Source organism: Corylus avellana, chromosome ca7 (assembly GCF_901000735.1).
Source record: "Corylus avellana chromosome ca7, CavTom2PMs-1.0".
In the NCBI taxonomy this organism is placed as follows: domain Eukaryota; kingdom Viridiplantae; phylum Streptophyta; class Magnoliopsida; order Fagales; family Betulaceae; genus Corylus; species Corylus avellana.
In genome coordinates this window covers 26,172,523-26,197,575 of record NC_081547.1, presented here as the reverse complement: position 1 = coordinate 26,197,575, position 25,053 = coordinate 26,172,523, and the positions used below count along the sequence as shown (strand labels likewise).

Here is a 25,053-nt window from a genome sequence, read left to right as displayed (position 1 = left end):
TTTTTTCCGCCTTGCGGACTCCTCATGTGTAACTTTAACACTTTTTTATTTTTTTAGTTTTTTTAAGTACAGACTTTAAGAAATTAAGACTTACTTTACCATTTTCAGCCTTTGGGAACAAGGAAGCCTGCTTCAAGAAATAAGTTAATACATAATTACCAACAAAAGAGAAAGCCAACAAGAAAACTTAGATTTTCATTGTTTAAATTAATTTTTTAACACTTTTGTTACATGTGGGACTAAATAATAAGTGGACTATTTTAATAAATGAACTTACTTGTTTTAACTTTTAACTTTTAAGTTTAGGTGAAATTATGAGTTTAGTAATTTCTTTTGGAATACAATTTGTCAATTACAGTCACTTTCCGATATATATATTTTTTTCTTATCCTTTATTAAAGCCTTTAATCTCTTGGAACTCAATTTTTTGTATTGACTATATTGATGTATTATTGTATTAGTATTATTATTACAATTTTGAATTTTTTTTATTTTTTTAAAAAAATTTATAGTTTAAAGTAATCGGGTCGTGTCGGGTGTCTACCCAATTAGACCCGTTATTTTAAACGGGTAAAACGGGTCGTGTCGGGTTACCCGGCTATTTTCGTGTCATAATCGTGTCAAACCCGATTACCCGTTTAGCTAAACGGGTCGTGTCTGGGTATAGGCTAATCGTGTAACGGGTATCCGCGGGTCGTAATCGGGTCGTGTCAGGTACCCATTTTGCCACCCCTAGGCCACCCCCAAAGGCCAAATAATTTTTTTTTTTTGTCGTTTGGCCGTTGGGGGTGGTCGGACCACCCCATATTGTTTTTTATTTTTTTATTTTATATTTTTTAAATATGAAATAATATTTTATTATTATTTTTTGTTAGTGAAATAGGTGTTTTATTTGTGACTCTAGGATTTTTAAAAAGATATCCTAATCATGAACTAGATATTTTCCAATTTAAAATGAACTTGAGAGAATCATGTTCTCCAATAAAGCTACCTCTTATGAGAAGTTTGGGCTCCACAAATAAAGCTACCTCTTATGAGAAGTTTGGGCTCCACATGCATGCTTTGAGTTACTCAGACACATGTCCAAATAGCCTCTCACATCATGCTTTATAATGTGTTGCGGAGTAGCCATTTGCACCAAAACCCCATCGCTTCATGAATTAAAGCATTAGGGGTGGACCGACCTTGGTGGTTGGGAGGTCTTTGCCAACTTCAAAATGTTTTAAAATCTTTATAAAAATATTATTTTCTAATCTATAACCCTGTTAATGATGATTTTTTTTCCACCTCTTACGTGGCTAAATGATTTAACTTTCTACGTTGCCACTCTTTATCTATGTATTTATTTATTTACGTAGGCTTAGACCACACACAAAATATCTTGGTTTTAATTCCGGCTCTTGCCATACATTAATTTTCAATGGATGGGACTTTGAGTTAACATGCTACTAGCTAGCTACGATACAATTTCAAATTGATGGGAAATGGTTACCTTTCATACAAATGCAATATTTGGTGAGAAGAAATTCTTACTTACATAATTTTATAATTTATGTTCATGGACACTAATTAAGGGATTGAGAATTTGAGATCCCAGGCCTAGAATTACGTTTAAATTTGATGGATATATATCGCTTCAAAAAGTAAAAAGACAAAAATACCCCTCAAATATAACTAAATATATATATATATATATATATGAAATTAAAAACATTAATTAATTTTCATTCTTTTTCCTCTCATGGGAATTCAGGGTACGATAATGCTGACCCTAACGGTAACAATAAATTCCTTGAGGCCAGCGGAATGTGCAATTGGGTCTTACGCCTGCGAAGCCCCGTCAAATCTTCAATATGCAATCCTCTACATGAACCTAACGCTGGCTTCGCTAGGGTTCGGAGGCACACGCTTCACGATTGCGACGATGGGAGCCGAGCAATTTGACAAGCCCAAAGAACAGGCCGCTTTCTTCAGCTGGTATTACTTCACCCTCTACATTGCGAACGTCATCAGCTTCACCGCCATCATATATGTTCAGGACAACGTGGGCTGGGGGTTAGGGTTCGGAATATGTGCCGTTGCTAATGCCGTTGGCTTGGTCGTGCTTGTGTTGGGAAAGCGATTCTATCGCCAGGTTAAGCCCAAGGGAAGCCCTTTCATAAGCATAGCTCGCGTCATGGTTGCAGCAATCAGGAAAAGGAAAGTTTCGAGAGCTTCTGGAAGCCTGGATTATTATTTTGGAGCCACTGGGAATATGTTAACAATGGAAGATGGCTCACCGACTAAAAGTTTAAGGTACACGTGTGAGTTATATATGCTTTTGATTATTACTCTTTGAGAACAAAATACTTTTCAAAGAAATAAAACACATAAAATATATTAAAATATAGGAAAAACTTTACTTACTCACGAATTGTTATTACTTTTACAATGACCTTATAAAGTTCAATTTTTCTCAATTTAATATATTCAACTTTAATTTTTTTTCCAATACTCCCCATCTGTTAAAGCCCAACAAAATTTCCTAAACACCTCCGTTAATTGTTTTAGGAAAAATAAAATTGCAAAGATTAAAGCTTTGGTCAGAATTTAAAGGTATTTGCAAAAAAAAAAAAAAAATCCAAAAATCTTTGCAAAAAATTATATATATATATTTGAGAAATTGTGTGTATTTTGAGGGCTTTGTTGGGATTTAATTAATGGAAAATTCTAACAGAGGGAGGACATTGAAAAAAATTAAAAGTTATATACACTAAATAGAGAAGTTTTGAACTTTAGAAAGCTCGTTGCAAAAGGGGGTAACAATTGAAGAGGTAAGTGAAGTTTTTCCTAAAATATATTTATATATTCCGGTGGTCAAAATGAGAAAAAGAATATATATATATATATAAAGCCACAAGTGCTTATGGTCACTAGCCATTGCTTCAATATATAGTAAACCAAGACTCATTAATTTTCGTTTGGTAAGAGACGCCAAAAATTCGTAAGAATTTCGACATGCCATATATATATATATATATATATGCGCTAAATTTTTGGTGTTTATAAGTACGTACACATTCGAAAGCAACATTTCGAAACATGCATGGTTGCTAAATTTCTTTGTTTTTGTTCATTGATGTCACAAGAGCTAGGTACGTACATTAATATTTGGTTATATATACTACATAATCAACCTGTTGGGAAAGATATATATGACTCAACAGGAAAAATATTGATCTATCACTCAGCTCTCACTCCTCAACTATCTCTCTCTCTCTCTCTCTCGTTCTCTCTCTCTAGCTCTCTCTCTTTCTTTCTTTCTTTTTTTTTTTTTTTTTGTTCTTCCTTAATTTGCATGCCAAGGACACTATTTAGATTGGAGCAAACCCCTCTTCCCAATAAAGAAAGATACAAATTAGTATGAAGCAAACGATCAACACCATTGGAGTAGGTGGTTTATAATTATTAGAACCAAACAAGATATAATATATTAGATATAAGCAATTAAAATTCAATATCGTCCCATCAACATCTATTACAAAAGGATTGGGATCCTGATCAAGAAACCATTTCATGATTCAGATTATATTTTATAGTTAGATATAATTGTGCATATTGTTGTTACATAATGAATATATATTAGCATGTCATTTCAAATTTTTAAATAATATGACATAATGTACATCGTTAGATACAACAAAACAAAAGGTAAGGGTTGAATTGTCAATTTAAATAATCAAGATTCTTCTACTTTGTATGCTCAATTTCAATTAATATAACATGAGAGTAATACTACTTTTCACACTCATTTCATATTTGTTATGGCGTGAAGTGTTTTAAGTTATTTTTTTAAGTGACAGATAAACAAATCACTTAAAATAGATCACGCTAACCAATGAAATAGGAAAATGCCCTCCACTTCATGGTTGGGTATACCCAACAATTCCTACCATTATACTCACATCTTAAGTCCTCCACTTTCCATGCAGATTCTTGAATCGTGCAGCACTGAAAACTGAAGGAGACAGACAAATAGACGGCTCGTATGCAAGATCATGGAGGCTATGTACCGTGGAAGAAGTGGAAGACTTCAAAAAACTAATAAGAATCGTTCCAGTATGGTCTACTGGCATTTACTTAGGCACTACATTAGGCATTTTCACCAGCCTCACAATTCTCCAAGCCCTAACAATGGACCGCCACCTTGGTCCCCATTTCAAAATCCCAGCTTCCTCCTTCGTAGTCTTCAACCTTTTAGCTACAACCATCTCAATCTTAACCATCGACAATTTCTTCCTCCCTACATGGAAAAATCTGACTCGCAGATCTTTGACACCTCTCCAACGCATTGGAATTGGCCACGTCATCAACATCCTTGCCATGGTGGCGTCTGCCCTAATCGAAACTAGACGGCTCCACGTGGTCCGAGCTCATCGACTCACTGGCCAATCAGGCGGCTTGGTTGTGCACATGTCAGCTCTATGGCTCGTGCTGCCGCTAGTCGTTATTGGCATTGGTGAGGGATTCCATTTCCCAGGAACAGTTGCATTGTATTATCAAGAATTTCCAAAGTCGCTGAAAAGTACTTCCACTGCTATGGTGTCGGTGTTGATCGGAATTGGGCTTTATCTAAGTACAGCAATCACAGATTTGACAGATAAAACGACAGGATGGTTACCAGACAATATCAACGACGGAAGAGTGGATAACGTGTTTTGGATGATGGTGGTGATTGGAACTATAAATTTTGGGTACTTTCTATGTTGTGCTAAGATGTTCAAGTACGACCAACACGTTGAGGACCATGATGATAATGGGCTGGCTCACTGAGGCCGGGGTTTTATAATTAGTTGGTTAATTTATTAATTATCAATTTGATAAATAATAATGCACTGTATTTTCTTTCTCATCTTCCACCTAAAGTTTGTTCCTTTCTAGTTTGTATGTATCATGTATGTACGACATAAAAATATGTATATATATATATATATAAAATAAAAAAACTTTAAACCTTAGGGTTTGCAATGCAGCCGTGGGTCCATCTTTTATTTTTGTACTTTTTGCTAATTCTTCTGTATCAACATGGGTCGTGCGTACTAAGAGATAGTTTAATTAAGAATGCATATTTATATATACCTATATGTTTAAATGAAGTAAGTTTGCCTTAAGTGAAGTTTACGGAAAATGACATTACACCTACTAAGCAAATACTTTAAAGCAATGTTTGGGTGTATATACACTTGTGTGCATACTCTAATATGGTGGGAAGCACCGGACACACACGCACATGTGTAGAGTAGTGGGTTATAGAGTTCACGTGTGGTGTTTGATCTGAATCATATGATTCTTTTAAGGTATAGATCTAATAGATGGATTTATTGGATCGTTAGTAAAGTCATGAACTGTAAAATCAAATCAAGTTTGATCGATCTAACGGTTAAAATTAAGTGATTAATGTTACTGACAATTACAATCTAACCCTTTCCTCTATTGTATCATAAAAAAAAAACATTTACTATAACCCTTTGCATATCAATTCATGGAATAAATAATTTCTTAAGAAAAACGACTTCATAACCAACTAATTATGGGCATTTCTGATAGAATTTAAGAAGCTCTGATTTGGTTAACTTACCAACAATATCATGAGTAATTCATTCACATATATATAGCCAAGGCTAATTAATTAGTACAAGATAAATTACAAAGGAAGTAAAAAGGACAAAGCACAAAAGGAAAACCAATTATGGAAAATGAGAAGACTTCTGTCTTAGGTTGTCATGGAAGAATACAGTTGTTGCTTGATTAAATCCAGGAGAGAAGCAAAATATGGCTCAGGGGTTGCTTGTCAAGAAAGCACGGAGAGCTGTTTGGGCGTGAATTCTATTATTCTAGCTGTGAGTTGGGCTGTCAGTCAGCTTGAATCATGGCCTGTTAATCACCTTGAATGATGGGATTTTATCCTTAACAATTTCTGTTTTATGTTTTATCTTTTCTAACATTTTCTTTACCCCGGGCATGCATCTTCTATTTCCTTTTTGGCAGAAAAAAAGGGAAAAGAAAGGTCATAGAGTAGGTGCAGCACGATGGAATTTATTAAATTAATATGTATGAGTCAAAACTTTTGTCGGTCCCTTCTCAGTGACATGATACTTTCATCTTTGAGAAAAATCGAGCAGAAATAAATAATAATCAGAAAAATCAATACAACTTTGATGAGTCTATAAACATTAACATTATTTTTTTGAAAAAATTACACTTTATTCCTTAAAGTTTGAAGCAATTTTCAATTTGACCTCTAATATTTCAATTTTTGCAATGTATCCCCCTAAACTTGCAATTTTTTTTTTTTTTCAATTCGACCAATGTTATTCCAAAATTTACATATTGTCCCTATATATATATATATAAATTAAAAAAAAAAATTGGGAATGCAAAAATGGTCAGATAGCCAAAGGGGTGGCCGTAGCCACAACGAATTGTTTTTTTAATTTTTTTATATATAAAAAAAAAAAAAAATTATGGGCAATTTGCAAGTTTGGGAGTGTATTGCAAAAATTGAAATAGTTGAGGTCGAATTGAAAATCGCCCCAAATTTTGGAGATAAAATGTACTTTTCCCTTATTTTTAAAATGAGCAGTTACAAAATGGTCACTACAAGAAAACCAATTTTTCTTGACTAGGATTTATTGACGTGTCAAGCCCCTTCACACGTCAGAAAAGTTTATTGACGTGGCGTTCTTGACATGTGTTCAACATTAAAAAATAAGGGTGTCACTAAATGAGATTTATTGACGTGTGACTATCTGCCACGTCATTAATTCTTGATGTGGCAAATAGTGGCACGTCAATAAATTTTTTTGACGTGTTAGAAATCTTTATTTATTGACGTGGCATTCCACGTCAGTAACTTTTTATTCACATCAGTAAATTAGGTAATTGAATAATTTTTTTTTTTTTGGCTCCCACGTATATATATTTTTTTAATTATTCAGGGTTAATGTAACCTGACAGACGTTGCAATAATACAAGTTCCATCTAATACAGAAATTTTTTTTATCGATCCAGCCAATAACATATACATCAATTATAACGCCAATCACAACTACTATACAAGTTCCATTTACGACTTCACTAGCTATACAAGTTCCATATTAAAGAATACTATAATCACAACTATAAAAACCAGTTTCATCAAACATTAATCAAACTATCTCCGTCATTACAAATAGATACATAATTACATCTAACTATATACAGAATAGAAAGCGTGAACAAAATATTTAAGTAGTGCTTCACCAACTATGAATGGCTAACCACTTACTCGATCCAAGTCAATATCATCATCACTTAACGACTTCTCCGCACTAGCTACGAATGATAAAACAAACAATCAATAAACATGATATAATCTTATCAAGTGCTAAGCATATTAAGCATATCAAGGTCATTATACTCAACAAATTCATGTTAGTTTATATTTTAAAAGTTGTTTTGCTCTTGGCATATTTATTCATAATCAACTCAAACGTACGTCACATTCACTAAGAACCATTGTAGTCCATTCCGTATGACGGCGTAATAGCTACCACAAACACTATATATATATATAGTCATTCAATTGATTGAATAAATACAAAATGATTTCCAACCAGCATTTACCAACAAACCAACCAAGACATAACAAATATCATTCACCAATACACCAATCAAGATATAACAAATATCATCCACCACCAATATCATTCAATTGCAAAATTTTAATGATAATCAAAACCAATTATCAAAAAATTAGAAAAATTTATTATGGCCGGCTAAAAACAATAACAATATAATATTACCTGATGCACTCTCTACTGAGGACCTCACCATTAAATGGGCTGGAGACTCTATGTTTGGTACAATCGTATTATGATGAGTCACCTTGGACGCGGCCCTCAAATGAAACATGGCCTCAAACGCTCCTCAACCATGGCAGCAAAAGATGCGTCTTTTGCTGCCATCTAAGCATCTTTTTCTGCAAGTTGCGCTACCATAACCTAAGCATCTCTTGCAGCTAACGCCGTATTCATCTGTGTCCTGTGCTACTCCCTTTCAGCTCCAAGTGCCATTTTTATCATTTCTGCGACCGTCGAGCACGAACTTCAGTTAAAATTTTTTTATTAACTAAAAAATGCACAAATAAATTTAGATAACAAGTTTCGAACCTCTAACCTATCACTAAAATAACTCTTTACCATTGAGCCACTTACCACATCTTTATTATAATGTTTCTATATAGTTTTATAACTTGCATTTGTGTTTTTATTTTTCCTTTTTGTTTTGGTTACCAAATGGATGCTTTTCTTTTTTGAGAAAAGAAGTCATCTTCAAACAAGTACGCGATTATAAATAATGCGGATTGGGATAGGTGTAGGTGTGTGTGTGTGAGAGAGAGAAAGAGAGAGAGTGAGTGGAAGCCATGGAAATGCAGCACGTTCATGAGGGGAAGGTCTCTGTGGAGACTACACCAAGAGAAGAAGGACAACAAGTATCTAAGGAATCTAAACGAGGAGGATGGATTACCTTCCCCTTCATTACAGGTCTCTCTCTTTCTCTCTTTCTCTCTCTCTCTTGGTGCTCTTTCTTCTCCTTTTGGGTACGTTGGTCTAAATATATAGCAATTAACCTGCAGCAAGCGTGATGGGTCTTTCCATAGCAGCCGGTGGGTGGACGGCGAATCTAATAGTATTTCTAATAACAGAGTTTAACGTTAAAAGCATAACCGCTACAAAAATATACAACGTTGTACTCGCTTTCAGCTGTCTCTTTCCCGTCGCCGGTGCAATCATTGCCGACTCTTTCTTCGGCTCCTTTCCTGTTGTTGCCACCTTTGCCTTTGTTTCCTTACTGGTAATGTCGGCTTCTTTTTTCTTTCTATTTTTTTTTAATTTTTTTAACTTTTGGTTAATAAATTTCTGGTAATTCTTTCTAACTTAAAACAAATAGTCGGTGGAAACTTTTTATGGCCTAGTGATAATTTGAATGCACTATACTTGTATAATTTATAAAGCTAATACAGTACTGGTGGTGAATAATATATGTAATATATAGTCGCTACAAATCTTTTGAAAGTGATGGGTATATATGTTTTCGTCAAAAAAATTACTTTAGACTTCTAAACTATTGCGCATTTTGAGAAGATCCTTAAATTTTAAAAACTCTCAATTTAACCATCTGAACTTTTAATTTGATTCAATTGACCTCCCTGTCAAATTTTAAAGGTTAAAAATGATAAAATGACTTTTATACTTCTGAATTTTTTATTAGATTTCAAATTTACCTTTAATTTCAAATTAAAAAGTTAAAAAATAAATAAAGTTATTAAAAAAAAATTGACCGAGGTGCATGGGTCTCGGCCATAGACCCACCGTGGATCAGCAGACCCACGCTTGGTCACGGCCAAGACCTAGAGCGGGTCATGGCCTAACCCACGAGTCACCCTTTAAAAAAAAAAAATTGAAAATCGAAGGGCAATTTAGTATTTTTAGGCATTTCCGTTAGGGGTTAACCGTTGAATTTTAGGAATGGGTCAATTAAATCAAATTGAAAGTTTATGGAGTTAAATTGAGAGTTTTTAGAATTTATGGGAGTCTTTTCAAAACTCGCAATAGTTCATGAGTCTAAAATGAATTTAAAAAATTAATTAATTAATTAAAAAAAAAAAAAAAAAAAAAAGTGATGGGTGCGAATCGTGTGATCACCTTCATCACAATTTTGACTTCCATTAAAGAAATCATGGCACCATTAATTACTAGTGTTAAATGTTAATGGTGCCTAAGAACCGATGGGACTTCATGACTTAACGCACTAGGTATGTACTTATACATTTTCTAATGAAAGTTGTTTTGACTAAAAAAATATTTTTGGTCAGAAAATATTTTTTTGAAAGAGTTTTTGTTTTTTGGCTTGTTTTTTGTAATCTTGAAAATGATTCGAAAAATATTTTACGATGTTTGGCTTATATGAAAAATTGTCAAAATATTTCTTATATTTTATATAATCTGAAAAAGTTGTTAGCTATAGGAGGAGAAAGAGACGGAAAAAGGAGTTGCGGAAGAAAAAGGTATGTGTGAATAAGTGGTCTTTGACGGTGGAATTGATATTTAGTCGTACAATTGCCTACTCATATTGTTTATAATTTGGGCAGACAATTGTGGGGCCAACCCAGTTGTGGCGGATTTAAAATTTTGTTAGTGTAAGGGCGAAACGCGGGATTAATAATTAATTAATATAAAATGATATTATATTTTAATAGGATTTAGTAAAAAACCAACATAAATGCGTTCTTGATTTTAGACACTCCAAAGAAAGTATTGTATATCCAAGTAATTGTTTCTTATATTATCTTTAAATGAAATTCAATTATTTTAAAGTTATTTTCCCTCTAAAAAAAATACAAGAAATGTTATATATGCTCATACTCATACAACTCTCATTTTAACACTTCCCTAATGTAATTTTTAAAATGATTATTCAATTTGAGATAAATTCCTATTAAATATTAATTTAATGATAATTTTAAAACTCACCTTAAGAAGTAAGGTGCATATCCTTTTTTTAGAAAATATCAAAGCAACAACGTACATAAAGTGTCCGTACTTAGTGGGTGTAATGCCAAAAATCAAATGGATAACCCAAAAAGGTTATCCACTAAAACCAATTAATTAGTGGATAATCAATGGGCACATAGATTTTTTTAAGAGTGGACACCAATTAAGTATGGTACAAGAGATATTTTCTTTTTAAAGTGGTTGGTACTCCGATCCCTCCATAATTGTGAAAGGACACCCCTTTGTGGGGCTTAAATAGATGTTCGGACAACTTGAGAATTGCTCACTCAAATAGGTAGGTCATATAATAGGAGAGCGGCAAAAATTATTATTTTACACTGAAGATAAGCGTAAACCATTTTAGGCGTCGTGAAAATTATTTTCTTTGGTCGATTAAAAACATTTTTAAGTTGATCAATATTTTACGCCGCATCCAATACCTAAAAATTAAAAAATAATAATAATAATAATAAACCTCCCCTATCCTATATGAAATTCATTTATTTTCATCCTGTTTCCTTAATTTCTTGAGAATTAATTCAGGGTATGATCATGGCCACTCTAACGGCTACAATACATTCCTTGAGGCCACCACGATGTGCATTAATTGGCTCAGACACCTGTGAAACGCCGTCAAATCTTCAACATGCAATTCTCTATATGAACTTAACGCTGGCTGCACTAGGGTTTGGAGGCACCCGCTTCACAATTGCGACAATGGGAGCCGAACAATTCGACAAGCCCAAAGAACAGGGCACTTTCTTCAGCTGGTTTTACTTCGCGTTATACATTGGTAATGTCATCAGCTACACCGCCGTCATATATGTTCAGGACAACGTGGGCTGGGGTTTAGGGTTTGGAATATGTGCCATTGCTAATGCTGTTGGCTTGGTCGTGCTTTTGTTGGGAAAGCGATTCTATCGCCAGGTTAAGCCCATGGGAAGCCCTTTCATGAGCATAGCTCGTGTCATGGTTGCAGCAATCAGGAAAAGGAAGATTTCGAGAGCTTCTGGAAGCCTAGATTATTATTTTGGAGCCACTGGGAATATGTTAAAAATGGAAGATGGCTCACCGACTAAAAGTTTCAGGTACGATTTTTAGTTTTCCTTTTATAAAAGGAAAAATTACATTGACAGCTATTATATATTTATATTATTTGTGGAACTGAAGTGTGCTAGCTTGATCTACTTTTCCCGCAGATTCTTGAATCGAGCAGCACTAAAAACTGAAGGTGATAGACAACTAGACGGCTCATATGCAAGATCATGGAGGCTATGCACCGTGGAAGAAGTGGAGGACCTCAAAAAACTAGTCAGAATCATCCCAATATGGTCTTCTGGTATTTTTTTAGGTACTCCAATAGGTGTTTTCGGTAGCCTCACAATCCTCCAAGCCCTAACAATGGACCGGCATCTCGGACCCCATTTCAAAATCCCAGCTTCCTCTTTCGCAGTCTTCAACCTCTTAGCTACAACCATCTCAATCTTTACTATCGACAATTTCCTCCTCCCTATGTGGCAAAATATGATTCGCAGACCTTTGACACCCCTCCAGCGTATCGGAATTGGCCATGTCATCAACATTCTTGCCATGGTGGGGTCCGCCCTAATCGAAACTAGACGGCTCCATGTGGTGCGAACCCATCAACTCAGTGGCCAACTAGGCTTGGTTGTGCCCATGTCAGCTCTGTGGCTCGTGTTGCCACTAGTTGTTATAGGCATTAGTGAGGGATTCCATTTCCCAGGAACAATTGCACTGTATTATCAAGAATTTCCGAAGTCACTGAAAAGCACGTCCACGGCTATGGTGTCGTTGTTGATCGGAATTGGGCTTTATCTAAGCACGACGATGATAGATTTGACGGATAGAACGACAGGATGGTTACCAGACAATATCAACGATGGGAGATTGGATAATGTGTTTTGGATGATGGCAGTGATAGGAGCTCTAAATTTTGGGTACTTTTTAGGTTGTGCCAAGATTTTCAAGTACCAACATGTTGAGGACCATGACGGGCAGTCTTCGGAGCTGGCTTACTAAAGTCAGGGTTTTATAAGTTGGTTAAGAGGCCGGGAGTGAGGAGGTTTTTTATCAAAATAATTAATGTTGTATAATATATCTATGTACAACTGCATGCAACTGGCCAGGATGCCATAACAATAAAAACCAGTCATTTGATATCTAATGACAAATTTCTACTACCATATCATTTAGTTATATGACAGTTATTTTCGAATCTACTAAATAGAATTACTGTTATCAGTTTGTTTACAAAACATAATGTATTTTCTCTCTCCACTTTCAAGTAAAGAAAAATTATGTTCAGCGACCACAACGTTCTTAATTAGGTCATTTGAGACAAATTCACTTTTGTCGACAAGGCAAATACAACAACTATACATTAGCAACATTTTGATCAAAAGTCACCCCCAATGACCCATTTTGCTTAAATATATCCATTTCTCAACTTTCTTTTCATGAATCAAGTTTTGCTAATGCCTAAAAGTTTCACTAACCTTTTTATATAAATAAAACTTGTATATAATGAACCAAAATCTAGGGGTGTTCAAGCATGTCGGTTATAACTGACCCGCCAACCGATAACCTCTTATAACCACTAATCAATAACCAATAACCACTAACCAATTTGGTAGTTGGTTATTAAAAACCACAACCGCCTTAGGGCGGTTGTGGTTAACGATTTTAGGAGTAGAGAAATGCAGTTATAACCAATAACTGCCTTTATATATATATAAAAACTTTTAAATAAAACATCCAAAACAACACCGTTTTGTTGGCCATGCTTACTACTTTGCTTCCATTTGGTTTGTATTTTGTAACATGTAGATTTGGGATTTGTCTTTTTAATTTTTTCATTTGTATTTGGATTAATGGATTTGGGCTATGTTTTTTTAGCCTTTTTTTTTGGGCTAGAATTTATTTGGATATGTTTTTTTCCATATTTTTTGGAACATTTTGGCCTTAAACCCTTAAAATAAAACTATATATATATATATATATATATATATAAAGAAGGTCCAAAACACTTAAAAAGCCCAAAAGTACATTTTTTTTTTATAAAAAAAACGGTCCAAAACACTTAAAAAGCCCAAAAGTACATTTTTTTTATAAAAAAAAACAGTTATAACCGCGCGTTTATTGGATTGAATAACCGTTAACCGCCGGTTATAAAATAACCGATAACCGCTTAGGCGGTTGCGGTAACCAATTATATCCAATAATCGACAGTTATAACCGTTTGAACACCCCTACCAAAATCCACAATTATGCACAAATTTCAAAATGGGGTCTTATTTTTAAATATTCTATGCTAATTTTTTATTTTTTTTATTTTTTGCAATTAATTTTCATGGTAGACCTCAAACATATATAAATAGTATAAATAATAGATTATGTAGTACATTCCCCATATAATGGAAGTACAATAATCTTATCTAAAATTACTAATCAACCCAAACTGACCATGCATACACGTACACCCATCCAATACAATTTTGGGAAACGGTGCCGTTTTCTTATTTATTTGCTGGTGAAGTAGGTTGGGAGGGTGGCGGAGATGATTTTGGTGGCGACTTGATGGGGCTTTTCCTCACGAACTTTCGCGCCCAGACGTGCTTCCCATTGATGGAGAACTTGGCCCTGCTCTTGCCCTCAAGAACCACTCCAATCGTTGAAGCTAAACGAACAATAAGGCGCGCATACAGCGGTTGCTCCGCCGGAAGGACCTCTTGCATGTAAATTGCTTCCACAATATCCCCAAACTTCCTGTTTGTTTTAGAAAATTAAAAATAAAAACAAAATCAATTCACGAGGTCAGCCAAATCATTTTACACACAACATTTTAAGGTCTACGCCATCTAAAAATAACTTCATTCCGCCACTTGCGTGCAAATCGTAGAAAATAGATTATTTGGAATGGATAGAGTTTTCCTCGAAACTAGGTTTGAGGAACTTCCGTCAACCTAATCTATAAAAATAACATATGTCACTTTTTTTAATAACATGTGAGATATACATGAGTTTTAATATTATTTATTATAACTTTGTCACTGCTATTAAAAACACATGTACATCTCATATGTTCAAATGACACATGTCATTTTTATAAATTGAGTTAGAGGAAGGAAGAAAACTCTGTCCATTTGGAATTGTATTTTTAAAAATTGCAATTTGAAAAAAATAAAAAATTTATATTTTCAAATCGTAGGCAGAATTTTTTTTTTTTTGGTAAACACACTACTTCAAAGAAAAAACTGCAATTTTGCGAAAGGTTTAATTAAAAAATCACATTTTTATATTACAGACCCAAACAGAGCCTAATCAAAACGCACTCCAAATCATAGTAATTAGTACTTACATGGTGAAGAACTCGTTGAGCTCATTTTGTGAGATGGGGTACCCTTTGGAGAATGTCAAGAAAATAGTCCTATCATCTGGCGGGACTTCTTTCTCTTCCTTACTGGCGCTCAACTTTAGCCGGCTCAAAACCTCACCGATTTCGGTATTCAAAATACGCCGCTGAACCGAAAGATCGTAAGGATCAAAGCCCTGCAAAATCTCCGAAGGCCCAATTTGATGAGGAGGATGAACAAGACCAACCCCGGAATTAGAGTAACAAGCCGGCAACAGGGGATTAATCAGCGGGCCGGAAAGGTTAACCGGGAAATTGGCTATCTCTTGGCGTCCCTGTGCAAGTTTCACTATGTCCTCGAAAGCTCTGACGCAAACCTCATTGATAATCCTCGTGACGCCACGGATAATGCCGGTGCGATTGTCATGGAAGAAGCGGAGTGAAGCGCCGGATTTTGTGAGGTTCTGGATCAAAGGGATGTTGTTGTCGGCGCTGTCGTTGGCGAAAGGGAACTTGTCGCTCTCTATGCAAGCCAAGGCCATGACCGACTCATCGACAAGCGCGTTGAGTAAACCGTCGGGCAAGGACAATATTTTGGAGTACACCATGTCGATTTCCTTGCCGACCATCTCCAGCCAGAGCCAGAGCGCCATAACTTGGGTGGCCTCGGCGGGGTCACGGTCGAGGTTGAAGACCAACCGGCTGAAGAGAGTGCGGTCGATGGTGTGGAACATGTTGAACTCCTCTTGTGAGACTGAAACTGTATCAGAAGAGTGTGAAGAGGAACCCGCCATTGTGGTTGAAGAAGGCGGTGTGGTCTGGTTGACTGTGAAGGTGATTTTGTGAGAAAAATGAGTTTGGTGTTTTATAGGAACGAATAGGTGCCATTGGTGGCCTTTGGGAGGTGACTGTTGGAAACGAAGCGCCGCTTCGAAGGGGTGCCATTGTTGCACAAATGGAAGGTGTTCTGGAGTTTCTGTCTTAAGGTTTTGAAGGCAACGGTCAAATGTGTTTCGCTCGAACGGTGCCGTTCGGTTTATATTAATGCCACGTCAATGTGCGACTGTCGTTTAGTTTTACATATAAAATAAGCGCTTTGAAGCTCTTCAGGTTCGCCTTCTCCAGATGACGAGTTCGAGGTTTCTCTTCAGCAACGGCGTCGTACTGCACTCCTCCGACGCTCCTCCCCTCCCAACCTTCCTCGAATCCCATCCAGGTTCTAGTCTACCACTGCTTTTTAAGTTTTCCAAGCAATTTTGAGAAACGGTGCCGTTTTCTTACAAGAAATACATACTTTTTTCAGGCGCTTATACGACCACTCGTACTCACAACAGTGCTTCGTGCATCTTGTTCTGGGAAAGGCACGTTAAACGACTCGCCGAGTCGATTAGAATCCTATGGAATTCGACTCCGCAGCTTTTGTTCAAACCGAATAATGCTACGCTTTCACTGCCACCGTTGCCGGCGACATCGCCGACGTGGGAATCGGCGGTTCGGGCGCTCGTGAACGATCCGATGAACAAAGTGTTGCCGGTTGCAGTGAATGAGAGGAGTGGTGAGGAGGAATTTTCGGTTACGGTGCTCGTCAGTGGGAATTCGGAGAGGTTGTGTGGAATTGAGAATGTGGATGAAGAAAGGGCGTGTGAAGCTCTTGATGCGTGTGTTTATGTTGGGAGTTATGTGCCTCGCCTGTTCGGTGTTCGAGGAAATGGCGCGCGCGTGGCCGTGGTGGGTCACGGGAGAGATGTGGCGAATGCTAAGTATTCGGATTGGGTGAGGTAGTTTGGAAGTATTTCTATGTTTGGTCTCTGGGAAAATTGGGAAAAAAAGAGCAGAAATTAACGTTTCAGATTTATGTTGCATTTAGGTGGTTTAAGCTCTTCTTGTTGTGATGCTTTTTGAGAAGTGTGATTTGGAGAATTCGTTTTCCTGGCAGGATTAGGAAGCCCCTGGAGAAGCTGAGGCCTCCTTCGGTGACTGAGCTCTTGCTGTCAAATGACGGTGATCGGATACTTGAAGGCTGCGTGACAAACTTTTTTGTTGTTTGTCGCAAGGTGAGTGCCTAGGAATCTTAGAAGTGCTCAGCTATTGCTGGCTTAGCTCAGTTGAGCTTTGATTGAATTTTATGTTTAGATTATTTACCAGGTAGCATCTGTTCTTACCATCTATGGTCCAGATTTGAGCATTTAAGTGCCATTAGATTTAACTGCAATGAGTATTCTGCTATGAGATTTTGTGTGTTGGGAGAAGTTGCTTGATATTTGCTTTTGGCTCATACTTGTTGCCATTTTGAGAATGCTTGAGTTTTTAGAGCAGGTCATAATCTGCAGGGCTTCCAAATGTTTGTGTCAAATAGAAACTGTAGAACTACAGATGCATATTGTGCCTATTATAATGTATATTAGAAAGTTATGTTTTTCATAATTAATTATAGAATCTGCGGCTACTCATTGGAATCAACCAATTGACTTGTTTCAATATTAATCTTTGGACAAGTTTTTTTTTTTTTTTTTTTTGATAGATAAAAAGATATATAAGTAAAGAAGACAATTTGGAGATCTTTGGACAAGTTTATAACCACAACAACTTATTTTATTTTAACTAGGAATTGCATGATGATCACTAGTTATGAAAGTATAGGGGAAAATCTATTGATTAAGGTAATTGAATGAAATGCAGGCATTTTTTAGGAAAAATTAGGGCTTCCATGTTATATTTCAATTGTCCAAATAAAATTAGATGTTTTGGGCAGTAAAATTTAATTCAATTTCATTTACTTTCACAATGCTTTAAGCTTGCGTAGAGAGTGAGAGCAAATCAATTGCTTGGATATTATCATTGGGGCCCACCTAAGAGTGGCTTTAATTTATGAGTAATGTTACACGGACTCTCACTTCTCCACACTTATTTTCATATTTTCTTAGGTGGATTTTAAATACATTATTAGATTTGGGATGGATCTTTATTGGATTTTAATCCAATGATAATTTTAAAAACTCCCTAAGGAAGGGTGGAAATGAGAGTGAGGAAGTGAGAGAGTGTGTAGCATTACTCTATGTTTATTAACCTATAGAAATTGGATGTCTACACTTTGATGTACAAAAAAATTATGATATTGTCTTTGTACTAAAGTGATATTCCTATTTGGAAGACGAAGAGGGTGTTTATGCTTTATGGTGTTTTGGAGCTTTGGAGTTTCCATACATTTAGAATGCTTATGCACATATCATGGGACTATATTTATTTCCACTTAGAACTCATAAATCAAAAACACTCCAAACAAGTTCTAATTGATGACGTGGCCTAGCCTTTTAAGCTGATGTAGTGCCTTTCTCTACGACGTCTACGTAGTCTTACAATGAATACTGACTTATGAGATTTGGATGGGTGGTGTTAGTTAAATAATTATAATATTCTTTATGGAAGGTGCTTTCAGGATAATGCTGAAGCTAAGGGGAACTGCTTGCATGATCACAATAGTACAAGTGCTTTTGAAGTACAAACAGCTCCTATTCGTGACGGTGTGCTTCCCGGAATTATTCGCCAAATAGTGATTGAGTTAGTCTTTTCCTATAACCAACTGTAGATTTTGTTGTTCGTTCTTTTCTTTCTTTCTTTTTTTGGTTCATTTTCTGTCTACATATGGAGTTGTTTGTTACCACTATTGCCACAAAGTTTTTTCATTTCTCACACACAGTTACCTCCGCAAGAATTTGCTCACAGACAACGTTTTCATCTCCGTAAACAAGGAACATCTTCGAAGCTTTCTCTAATGTCCATAGATCGTGTTGTGAAGTGAAAGTGGTCCTTTCAGGAGTGAATTTGATTATCGAATAGTTACATTTGTGAAGTGTACTATCACCTTCATTTTGATAGAATTATAACTATGAAGCATCCAGAAAACATGCCTAGTGGTCTTATTAAGAGTAACATATGAGATACCTTTTAAGAGTAAAAGATTGGGGACATGGACAATACTAGTCTAGGCAATATCATTTTGTCCAAGTTCACTTTCCATTATGCATCACCCAACTTTGTTAGGTAACTAAATCAATAATAATGTCGCATAACTTGCTTATTTCTTGGATTTGTTATGTTTGATATTGCAATTTTATGATTTCTGCAGAGTATGCTTGAGCAAGGGAATCTCATTCCGGGAAGTTGCACCTTTGTGGTCACAGCATGACATTTGGGAAGAAGCGTTCATCACAAGTAAATATTTGAGTTCTTTCTATAATTTTTCTGGGGGATTTCAATCACACGTCGACATGAACACAGCATATTCTCTTAGCTTCTAGCATCTGTAAATTCCAGGCCTTGGATTCTTTATGCTAGAACTAGTTCCAGTCTCATGGCAAATCTTGACGCATGGTCCAAGCATGAGGATTTGGCATTTTTAACCAGTTTGATAACTTAAGGTTTCCCATTGCAAATGCATTGTGATGAAGTTTTTTTTTTTTCGAATGTAATTTACTCTTGTAACAAAAACTTAGATTCCAAGAAAGTTGTTACCATTGCTGAAATTATAGCATTAAAGTATGTTTTTATTGCAGATAGCTTGAGACTTTTGGAACATGTGGAGACAATTAAAGTTCCAAGTTCATGGGAATCGCTTAATTCAAAAACTTGGGAGGAGACATCATGGGAAGAGAAGCGGTTTGAGGTTCGTGAAGTTTTAAGAGTTTAAGCACCTCTACAGCTTTGAGCTGCTGTGCGTTACTTCTTTTTTCATTGTTGTTTTATTTTGAATTAAAAGCAGGAGGGTCCTGGGATGATCACAGCAGTAATTCAGGTAAACATATACATTCTTCATTACTGCACCGTCCATCAAAATGTATTCATTTATGAAAATATTGCATATAAATTAACACAGGAGTAGATAAATCAGAAACCCTCTCTGGAAAGTGAACTGTGGCTTGTCATCAAGCCCTATGTACCTATGTTTTCTGATTCTTGTATTTGAAGAAAATGGACAGAAAGAAAATGACCGTTCTTTTTCTTCTTGTGGAACAGAAAGAGATCGTGAAGAAAGCAATTCTTGAAGGGTTTCCATTATGTAATGCTGTTTGAAAGGAGAGCTGTTTTGTGCCTTCTTGCTTGTAAAGGACCAAATGACTTGACTGCCTTCATGAGTATGTAAGTTTTAAGTCTATAAAAGGTGCTCTTTTCGGCTCTGCCGGTCTCCATAAAAGGTCTCATGCCTCTTTGGTCTGGTTGTAATGAGACCAGGGATTTTTTGCATTTGCCTTAACTAAACTAACAATGCTTAATATTTGAACTTTTGATGAGACTTGAGAGTGCTTTGATGTATGGAGTAAAATGTCTATATATTTCCTACATGATTAAAGGATGTTTTTCTGAGTAATGATATAAGGAAAATTAGAGTCCTCACAAATGTGATGTGACTTTTAAAATTATTATTGAAATGATCATTATTGAATTTTGATCTATTAATGATTTTAAAAGCCACATCATATTTAAAATGACTCTATAAGGACACTCTACTCCTCCGTATATCATTACTGTATTTTTACACTTGACAACTCTTATGTTTTGACACAACCCCCTCAATTCCAGGCCAGCTAATACAATTGTTTTGCTTTTGCACTAATTACTATCAAAGAAGGTACCCTAGCCTCTTATGTTTGTTTCGGTCTTAAAAGGATTAATAGTTTAACCAAATCGGTATTTAATAGTCTCAGGACGTTGGGATCAATGGTTAAGTCCTTAACAATCGATATTAGGGCACACACTACATTACAGGTTTGGGTCACGAAGGAAGTGACCTATATATTTTGTGTTTCTTAAGTCATTCTAGGCTTCTAGCTTCTAATTTATAATGAAATGTCATTGGTGGCTAAAACTTGGTACATTGCAAGTGAATCCCTAATTTGGGCCTAAATTTAGGTGACGGTGGATTTAACATGATGTATAGACAATAACGCTAATTCCATTGAAAAGATAGTTTAATACATTTTGACTTGCACAAATCATCACACTTACTTTAAATCTCATCCCATTAAGTATATTATCATTCAGTGATAATATCTGATTTTTACACCGACAATATTTTTTTTGTGCATTTTAAAATGGACAATTTTCTCTAAATTAGATCCGAAGAATTATTCCAAATCTAGTCTATTAAACTAGTACACATCCAAAATGCACGTAATCTCACATGCGTTTTTAAAAAAGATCATATGCATTTTAAACATATGTCAATTTATGTTTTATGTGGATCAGTTCTATAACCCTAGACAATAAGATGAAATAACTAGGAATCCATTAACATATCATGGCTACTATCTTCATTATATCTAATTGAATAGAAAGCTACATTATATTATGAGTAAATGTACATATTACATTTCTAATCCATAATTATCTCATAATAATGACGTCACCATTTTAATCAACTCTTAATTTTTTGTTTATTTAACAAAAATTGATTCAAAAGTTGATAAGCACGGCTAAAGTCAACTGATCGTAAAATATACTTTTAGTGGAAAGAGCAATTAAAAAATGATTTTTTTTCTTTTTTTTAAAGTAGTTTTTGTTTTTAAGATTGAGATAAATGTAAATTTATTAATTTAGTCAATTAAAGTAACAAATAAAAATCACATATCCTTTTAAGGAATTTATTTTCCTTCTCCAATGTTTATCCTTAGAAAATTTCTAGAGCACGGAAACTCAGCAAAGGAGCGAGAGTGCGTGTGTTTTGGGAGGGGGGGAGTCGCACTATAAATACAGAAAACTGAACCGCAACCAACGGTGCTGATAAGCGTAAAGCCAAAAAGCTCTCCCTCTCTGATCAAACTCTCCCTTCTCTCCTCTCTTTCTTATCCAGCGTCCGATCCCTCTCTCCAAAAAAAAAACAATTCCACCAATCACCTCTCGTTTCTCAGCGCGCGCCAAATACAAAACGAAACACACCTTTCTTGCTCTCTCTCAACAGGTGCAGGTACCTCTCTCTTGTTCAAATCGTATTTAATGGCGGGCCTAGGGTTTCAATTTCCGCCATTCATTTTCGTTTGAATACTTGTACATACATATGAATGTGTAATGAGTATATGTAGATTGTTAATTATATGTGTGTCTGTGTTCTTGCTTTTGACTCTGTGAATGCAGTGATCTAGGGTTTTTTTTTTTTTTCTGGCCGGAGATGGCGGAGGCGCCGACGAGTCCGGCGGGCGGGAGCCACGATAGCGGCGGCGAGCAGAGCCCGCGCTCGTCCGGCGTGCGTGAGCAAGACCGGTACTTGCCGATCGCCAACATCAGCAGGATCATGAAGAAGGCGCTGCCTGCCAACGGCAAGATCGCCAAGGACGCCAAGGACACGATGCAAGAATGCGTCTCCGAGTTCATCAGCTTTATCACCAGCGAGTGCGTACCAGATGCTGTTTTTATTATACGGTTTTGTTATTAAATCTGAATCTCTGAAAATTGTTTGCGGTTGGTGTTTGCGTATGGTAAGGGCTTTGTTTTATGGTATGTGATTATTGTTTTTGGAAAGCGAGGGTTGTTTTCTGAGACGTGATTATTGATTTAGGGAGATAGAGTTTTTTAGGTTTTTTTTTTTTTTTTGGTGAAATGTGATTGGTGTAGATTTTGCGGAATTAGGATTTTGGACTTGTTAAATCTGATTTATGTTTTGAGGTTTTTGTGTAGAGCAAGCGATAAGTGCCAGAAGGAGAAGAGGAAGACCATCAATGGCGATGACTTGTTGTGGGCAATGGCAACGTTAGGGTTTGAAGAATATATTGAGCCGCTTAAGGTGTACCTAGTTAGGTACAGAGAGGTAATTAACTTTCCAATTTGGTGAATTGTTTTTCTTTAGACTATGCATTATATCGTTTTTATTTTGTAGATCAATTTGAATTGTTGACTTGTTTAGTTGGTGAAGAAATATGGATAGAACAAAACTCTTGAATATAGGTTTAACGTCCATTTCATATATAAACAATCGGCACATGAATCATTGAAGCCAACTGATTTACGGTGGGCTCCATGTTATCTGTTCTCTGTCCAGATGTTTAAAAATCTAACCCAAGCTTTTGTTCCTTGTTTCTTTCATGCTTTTTCTTATCAACCGATTGGAGCATTAGTATAATATATTTTTCATATACCTCTTGGTTTAGGACCTATTCCCTGTGCATTTGATCTAACAATGTTTTTTTTTTTTTTTTCTTTATTTCTTTGGGATGATTGTGCTGTCACAGTTGGAGGTAAGTAAACCCACATCTATACCATACTATAAATTCTTAGTTTAATTAACTTTGAGTTATATTGGGCCTGTCCGGTTTCTGTTTTTAAAAAATGGTCTCTCCTCTGAAATTTGTTAAAATAACACGGTATAAAAATGCGCTATGAAACGTGTTTTTTTAACAAAAAATCATAGAATTTTTGTTGAATAGCCTGTCATCAAAGAACATCAAAATTACAATTCTGAAACTGTTTTTTGTTTTGAAAAATATAAAATGATTGAGAAAATCATGTTTGTAAGTTTTGTTTTTGTTCTCTGAGAATAGTTTTAAAAAATGGTCTTCTAAAAACACAACCAAACAGGTCCATAGTTTTCCTTAGTGTCTCTCCTTCAAGACTCAGACTTACACTGTTGGTGAACTATGAATTCCATTAGGGTGATTCCAAAGGATCTGCTAGGGGTGGAGATGCATCTGCTAAAAGGGAAGCAGTTGGAGGTCTGACTGTTCAAAATCCACAGGTGCAAAGCCATAGTTTAAGGACAAATTTATTGAATACTTCCATGCATTGTGTTCTTGTAAACTAAGCTCTCAATCATTAGCTTACTGTTTTGTCTTCTTTCTGCATTGCTGGTGCACAAATATGGCAGTTTGGTCTTCAGGGGCCGTTGAACTACATAAACTCCCAAGTAATTCTCTCTTTCTATCTGTTTCTGTCTGTGTTGCCCTTAAAAAAAGAAAAGAAAAAAGTAACACATATATGTGGTATTTCTCTGGAGAAATGAAGAATAGAATTACTGGATTATAGATTTGAAGTAACAGCTTTAGTGTACTTTTTGGCATTCATTCATGACTACTTATTTCCTGCTCTCTCTCTTTTTTTTTTTTCCTTTAAAGAGATACAACACCGGTTGGAAAGTCATATCAAACTTCTTTTGTTTTTCTAAATTCATGCTTGCGAGTTAGCTAAACATGGCCTAAGAAGATGCACCAGTCTACCTTCTACATTGTTTTTATTGTTGCAATGTGGTCATATTTGCCTGGAGAAAAGGTGATCAATTTAGGACTCATATTGCCTAAAACTTGAATTTTCAGTTTTGTCATTTGCTTCTTAGGACTTTTTCTTTTGCTGATGAAGATTTCATTGTTGTAAAAAAATCCTTGGTGGATATAAACAAGTCTAAAACAGAATTACTAATTGTGCGTTTTAAGTCGTTCTTGGTAAATAAGGGCTTGAATTGGATATAGCATTTTCCCCTTTTCTTCCCTCACATTCCTCTAGACTTTTTTTTAGTTGAGTTACTAAAGAATTTTAGGGCATCTTAGTACCATAACTTTCTTTTATTTGTGTATAGTAATTTAATTAACTTTCATATTTGTTTGCCATCAGTTTCTCAAGTGAAGAAATTTTACTTTGGCTGGAGGCATCATATAATTTCTGTTGAACATTTATAATTAATTTTGTTTTGTGGCTAAGTTGCACAAGTTATGTATTTACCTACTAAACAAAACAAAACAAAAGAGATCCTTCATTGTAGGGCTGGGTATCTGTCAGTTCGGACCGGTTAATGGGCTTATCGGTCGGTTAACCGATAAGCTATCGGTTAACCAAATCCTAACTGATTACCAACTGATAAGAAGTGTTAACCGAAAATTATCGGTCATATCGGTAATCGGTTAATCGGTCGGTTAAATCGGTTTGGGCTTTTGTGGGCTTTTTATTGGGCTTTTACTGGTTGCTAATTGAGCCAAAAATTAATTGTTTTGGATGCCCAAATACGTTTTGTTAGGCTAAAGCCTAAAATAGCTTATTAAAAATTAGTTATTTTAGAGTATATTTTTGGCTAAAATACCTTATTGAAGCTTTTTTTTTTTTTTTTTTATATTGATCCACTACAATAATAAA

The 25,053-nt window shown here is 35.6% G+C and overlaps 5 protein-coding genes across 6 annotated transcripts in view; 4 read left to right on the top strand and 1 right to left on the bottom strand.

Moving 5' to 3' along the window:
* LOC132187746 (protein NRT1/ PTR FAMILY 2.7-like) overlaps nucleotides 1-4,893 on the top strand; it is a 12,544-nt gene extending 7,651 nt beyond the window's left edge. Inside the window, exons 3-4 of the mRNA XM_059602163.1 lie at nucleotides 1,754-2,295; nucleotides 3,972-4,893. Of these exons, the coding sequence (XP_059458146.1) occupies nucleotides 1,754-2,295; nucleotides 3,972-4,812 (1,383 nt within the window). The 3' untranslated portion in view covers nucleotides 4,813-4,893. The remainder of the gene's footprint in view (nucleotides 1-1,753; nucleotides 2,296-3,971) is intronic.
* A 3,550-nt stretch (nucleotides 4,894-8,443) lies between these two features.
* Nucleotides 8,444-12,614, top strand: LOC132188066 (protein NRT1/ PTR FAMILY 2.7-like). The gene is made up of 4 exons (XM_059602476.1): nucleotides 8,444-8,564; nucleotides 8,657-8,874; nucleotides 11,118-11,662; nucleotides 11,774-12,614. The coding sequence occupies exons 1-4, from the start codon at nucleotides 8,444-8,446 to the stop codon at nucleotides 12,612-12,614; spliced, it is 1,725 nt and encodes a 574-aa protein (XP_059458459.1).
* A 1,496-nt stretch (nucleotides 12,615-14,110) lies between these two features.
* LOC132188065 (uncharacterized) lies at nucleotides 14,111-15,740 on the bottom strand. The gene is made up of 2 exons (XM_059602475.1): nucleotides 14,953-15,740; nucleotides 14,111-14,360 (listed from the first exon to the last, which is right to left on the bottom strand). Exons 1-2 carry the CDS (start codon nucleotides 15,738-15,740, stop codon nucleotides 14,111-14,113), a joined length of 1,038 nt encoding a protein of 345 aa, XP_059458458.1.
* A 331-nt stretch (nucleotides 15,741-16,071) lies between these two features.
* LOC132187087 (uncharacterized) lies at nucleotides 16,072-20,234 on the top strand. 2 transcript variants are annotated; one of them, XM_059601259.1, is made up of 8 exons: nucleotides 16,072-16,162; nucleotides 16,250-16,724; nucleotides 16,883-17,000; nucleotides 18,383-18,504; nucleotides 19,073-19,158; nucleotides 19,500-19,609; nucleotides 19,706-19,738; nucleotides 19,960-20,234. In XM_059601259.1, exons 1-8 carry the CDS (start codon nucleotides 16,072-16,074, stop codon nucleotides 20,014-20,016), a joined length of 1,092 nt encoding a protein of 363 aa, XP_059457242.1. In that variant the 3' UTR covers nucleotides 20,017-20,234. The 2 variants fall into 2 exon arrangements, with proteins under 2 accessions (XP_059457242.1, XP_059457241.1); XM_059601258.1 differs by having other exon boundaries at nucleotides 19,703-19,738.
* Nucleotides 20,235-21,625: 1,391 nt separating this feature from the next.
* Nucleotides 21,626-23,932, top strand: LOC132188064 (nuclear transcription factor Y subunit B-1-like). The gene is made up of 6 exons (XM_059602473.1): nucleotides 21,626-21,907; nucleotides 22,075-22,329; nucleotides 22,615-22,744; nucleotides 23,166-23,171; nucleotides 23,585-23,668; nucleotides 23,798-23,932. The coding sequence occupies exons 2-6, from the start codon at nucleotides 22,109-22,111 to the stop codon at nucleotides 23,930-23,932; spliced, it is 576 nt and encodes a 191-aa protein (XP_059458456.1). The 5' UTR covers nucleotides 21,626-21,907; nucleotides 22,075-22,108.
* Nucleotides 23,933-25,053: the final 1,121 nt, after the last annotated feature.